The 4942-nt window shown below is 41.6% G+C and overlaps 1 protein-coding gene across 1 annotated transcript in view; it reads right to left on the reverse strand.

Annotated features, from left to right (window-relative positions):
* The window catches only part of abca4a (ATP-binding cassette, sub-family A (ABC1), member 4a), a 40379-nt gene that overhangs the window by 15067 nt on the left and 20370 nt on the right, over positions 1-4942 (reverse strand). Inside the window, exons 15-24 of the mRNA XM_024280435.2 lie at positions 4697-4918; positions 3177-3381; positions 3019-3096; positions 2765-2920; positions 1938-2115; positions 1716-1847; positions 1478-1617; positions 1260-1397; positions 952-1130; positions 577-679 (exon numbers count right to left, since the gene is read on the reverse strand). Coding sequence (XP_024136203.2) covers positions 577-679; positions 952-1130; positions 1260-1397; positions 1478-1617; positions 1716-1847; positions 1938-2115; positions 2765-2920; positions 3019-3096; positions 3177-3381; positions 4697-4918 — 1531 coding nt within the window. The remainder of the gene's footprint in view (positions 1-576; positions 680-951; positions 1131-1259; positions 1398-1477; positions 1618-1715; positions 1848-1937; positions 2116-2764; positions 2921-3018; positions 3097-3176; positions 3382-4696; positions 4919-4942) is intronic.

Genomic DNA, 4942 nt, shown 5'->3' on the forward strand with positions numbered 1-4942 from the left:
TTTGATTTTATTTGAATGACATTGAATTTAATTAACTATTTATTGAATATTTTATTGCATTCTTTCTTTCCATTGAACAAACATTTATTTTTTGACCACAACCACATCAATTTATGACATTGTTTATTCATTCAATCAAACTCTATTTATAAGGAAGCGGTTCACATACTTGTGACTCTCAAAACAATTTACAGTTAAAAACAAAAATAGACAAAAGTTAAATAAATTAAAGAGGAAAACCCAGCACTTCCTTTATCATTACCCCTCCCTCCATTAATACACATAATGAATACTTATAAACGTAAATATTCTTAGTTAGCTTGTCATAGATAGCATGTCTTGTCTGGTGGAGCCTCTTCATGATAAATATGAAAACATAATTCATTCAACCACGATCAAGAAATCATAGTTCTTAGAAATTTCTGTGGGCTGCAGATTATTGATTTGATGAAAGAAGCCTTCAGGTTTTTGGAAATTTTAAAGCAGGCCATATTTGGCACACGGGCCACACTTTGGACATGCCCTGGACTACAATGTAGTTGGTGATAAAAAAGAACAGAAGTGATAAAAACATACCGTCCATCTGTCTGTCTGAGGTTTTGGTCTCTTCCTGGTTTGCCTTAAACTTGGAACACTTTGAGCATTTGCAGGAACACTCCTGTGTACAATCACAGCTGGGCTGCAGTATAAAAGGACAACAAAAAGTTTAACCAAAAGAAAGAGACATCTTTATAAATATTTTATTCTTAAATTTGTTTTTCTGTCCATCTTTTTGGCTCAACAAAATATCTGAAGTTCTACAAAACCATTGTTTTCATTACAAATTAACACATCCCATTTACTATAAGTTTAGAGACAAAACAATGACTTCTTTTTTCCTAACTTAGCCTATTTTCTAGAAGTTTCATCTTCCCGTGTCCTGCAAAAACACATCCCAAGTTTTATCCCCACCTTTGGTGGTTCGAGCGTCATCTGACGCACAAGAGTGAGGTAGAAGCCTGCGCCGAAGCAGTTCTTGAGGAAGATGGGGGAGCCGCAGCAGTAGAGGCGACCCTGAGAGAGGATGGCGACCCGGTCGCTGAGAAGGTCGGCCTCATCCATGTGGTGGGTGGACATGATCACCGTACGGCCTTTGAATTGACAGTAAAAGTGATGTCTTCTTTACATATTTACTCATCAATTTCATATCTACTGACTGTAATTGTGTGAGAGAAAATACACTTTCATATGAAATGTATGCTCCGGGCTGGCAGTGTTACCTGTGCGATATTTGAGCAGTAGGTCCCAAATGGAGCGTCTGGAGTACGGATCCACCCCAGATGTGGGCTCATCCAGAATCACCACCTTGGCCCCACCCACAAAGGCCAGCGCCACCGACAACTTCCTCTGCATCCCCCCTGCACCCGAGCCACAAGATTTTAACAACGCACATACCAATCACCGTGAGTTTGATTGAGCTAGTCGATTCCACGCAAACCTGACAGATTCTGGATCAGTTCTCCTCGTTTGTGAGGAAGACCCAAATCCTGAAGCATGTTCTCCACCTCCTCCTCTGCCTCCGCTATTGGACAGCCTTTCAGCAGTGAAAAGAAGAGGATATGCTCCGCCACTGTCATGCTGAGAAGACAGAGATGCAGAGAAAGACCGTCATAGAGTACAACAGTCTGTTAGCTCACTATTGCCACTTTTTCCCACAGATTTATAGAGTCACATACTGCTGAAAGAGGATGTTGTGTTGAGGGCACATGCCCAGAGACAGACGAATGCTGTCCATGTCTGTGCGGATGTCTTTGCCGTAAATGGTGGCTGTCCCACATGAGGGAGGGAACATGCCCGTCAAGATTGACCTGGTAGAAAAAGAGTTTTATACATATATATATAATTAATGAGTCTGGGTTATTATGGGTCAAACAGATAGAGTAGTTTGTGTGACCCACATGGTGGTGGTCTTTCCAGCTCCATTGTGGCCCAAAAGAGAAGTGATGTGGCCCTCGTAGAAGCTGATGGTGAGGCCATCGATGGCTGGGCGCATGCAGCTGCTGAACATTTTGACCAGGTTCTCAATGCAGACTCCCTTCACCAGATTGTCTGGCTCTGCTTCAAAGAACGACTGATCTGTCAACAGAAAATCAAGTACACTCCGTTGTGTAATCATACGTTTTTGCACAGGCAGAAGAAATATTTAAGATCAGGAAAGGTTTATAAAACCAGGATGGTCACATGATGGTTAAAAACAAGCTGAGACACAGGTTTCTATCAATTATTGACCAAACGTCAGACAGGTGCAAACACTAGCGAGGACACTAAGTTCCCACACTGTCAGTCGTAACCCCATTGACTATATGAGAACTGGACCCTTGTGTTCAAAACAGGAAGAACACGCTGGCTCCAAGAAGCCAAAATGACTGAGAAATAGAGTAATTGTTTATTCACTATATTTGTCAGAATAATGGACGTGTGTCATAGAAAGTTTTGTAGTAGCACGTGATCCTGAGAGTTTTGAACATGGAGCCCAAAGTGCACATATACTATTCATGTTCACATAGAGTTTTCAGTAAAAGTGTCAGACTGACTCGAACCGATCACTAGTTACAGACAAATTCTGGTTCCAAGCCGTCCATATGCTAAAAAATTGGCGACCGAATTGACTTCATTTTGTTGAAACCAGAAGAAAGACATCTTCTATTGGTCCAGTTCTCATTTGTAGTCAGTCCTCATTCCTGCATTGAGAGTAACTGTTTGTGGTAAATGCTTCTTGTGATACCCTCTTTCTCCTCGCGTTGATCCTGGTGTTCACATGAGGGAACGTCTTCCTTAGCCTTGGCTGCATCGCCGTTTTCTGTCTCTCCTTGTTTTGACAGCTCCCCTTGCCCCTTGACCACAAGGTTATCGAAGCTTTTTCTGTTCATTTTCACGTTCCCTTTAGGAGAAATGGTTTCCGTTAATGTTGTTGTAAATGGCAAAGAGCGTCTAATGGTTCTCAGTTTTTTGAAAAACAGGAAAAAATCAGAAGTGTACCTGAAGCTGGAGCCACACTGTTGAGCCAGTAGCAGGGTAGCAAAGGAAAGTAAAACGGACGGCCAATCCCATACTGTCCTGTGACGGCAATGAAGTTCAACACATTATTGTAGTATGTGGGTTTTGCTCTTCACTTATTTTCCATGTGGCATACTAACCGGGGAAAACGTTGTCCAGGTACCAGGCCAGCACAGAGTACAGGACCGTGTCCAGGCCCATCATACAGATGGAGGTGAGGAAGGAGAACTCGTCTCCCTCCAGAGGACTCGTCTGGATGTTATCCCACTGCAAACCCATACCCTGCTCCTCATAGCGTGACAAATATTCTGTGCCAAAGCCAAAAGCTACTTGTGACAGCAGACTCTGCAAGAAGAGGTAAAAACACAATAATTTTACACACTTTTCAACGCTTGCATGCAAAGTGGCTAACAGGTCTACATCTCAGGAGGATTTGAACCCCTGACCCTCTGAGTAGCAAACAGACTGCTAAACTCAGCAGATTTGGACACTGCTTAGATTTTTTTTTTACATTGTTAAAACATTTTTATACAAAAATGCAGCAAAAACACTATAAAAACATTTTAAAAGCATATATTAAAAAAATATGTGTTTTGCACAGCCTTCTTTACTGTTCAACTACTGTGGAGTTTGTTTTTTTACATAAAAAATAAAGGATGAACAAGGCAATCAAATGAGCTCTCAGGACATTTTGGCCGTGTTTTTTGGTTATATATTCAAAGTGGCCACCTTATCATAGGTTCAAAACATGACTCGACTTTTTAGAGATGTAAAGTTACTATTAAACAGTCTACGTTAAAAACTCATGCTATGTTAATCCGGGCTCTGAAATGTGTGTTCAAGCGGCCACTTTAAGTGAAAAGCCTATGTGTACTTTAGGTTTTCACGATAAAGTTTCACATATGCAAGTTTTTAAGTCCGCTTTTGGGTTCTAAATATAAAATTAAACCTGGTCAAACTTTGACCAATCAGGGACTCAGATTTGATAATGGTTTATGGATGGTGTCCCTTTTAATTCATTAAATTGCCAGTGGTTTTAAAATTGGTTAAAATAATAATTATAGTTTATGTGTGGTCTGGAATTCTATGACACCAAGTCTTTCATATATTGGAAAAGAGTTGTGAATGAAAAAGCCTGGAACAAGATTTGCCCTCAGAGCGGTACCGGACCTCTGATTTAATGAGAGCAGCCATGTCGTCAAAAAACGATGAGTTGAGGACACCCTAAATGAAAAGTGACGCAAAGGCGGCCCGAACCGTACATCCATAAATGATGAGTTGGGAGTGAGAATGGGTTGTACTAACTTCTGGAGTGCTGTATACAGGGTACAGTACGACAGTACTACTCACACATTATAAGAACAGGTTGTGCATGCAAGTCACATGATGGATATTTCCACATGCATGATGGTATGGTATGCCCATTTTCATGACCTCCCTATAAAGAGGATATACACACACCTGTGCTCTACTTAGTACACAGACCCTCTACTGGTCCGGACCAAAAACCTGCATGAGTCAAACCTTTTATGGGTGCATATGACTAAAGCATACGATTAGTAATAGATACACAGCAAAAAATAGTTTTGCATAAAATGTGTCCTTTCCAAATTCTGGATGCAAATATCCCTGCAAGTGTTGCAGACAGTCGGACACCCACCAGCAGGATCTTCATATCCTTGGTGATGCGATCCTGCCATGCGATGCAGAAGACATGCGGGAGGTAAAGCGTGAAGTAAACAATGCCGCAACAGGCAGCTGCAAGGTTGGCCTGGTTGAAGAAGACGCTCAGCAGGAAGCACTGCATGATGGTGGCGGTGGTGAAGGTGAGCAGAAAGAGGAAAAGAATGGCGGGGTTGCTGTAGTTCAAAACTCTCCCTCCCTGGAAGAAGAACACATAACAGAG

This window comes from Oryzias melastigma, linkage group LG20 (genome assembly GCF_002922805.2).
Source record: "Oryzias melastigma strain HK-1 linkage group LG20, ASM292280v2, whole genome shotgun sequence".
Taxonomy (NCBI): Eukaryota; Metazoa; Chordata; class Actinopteri; order Beloniformes; family Adrianichthyidae; genus Oryzias; species Oryzias melastigma.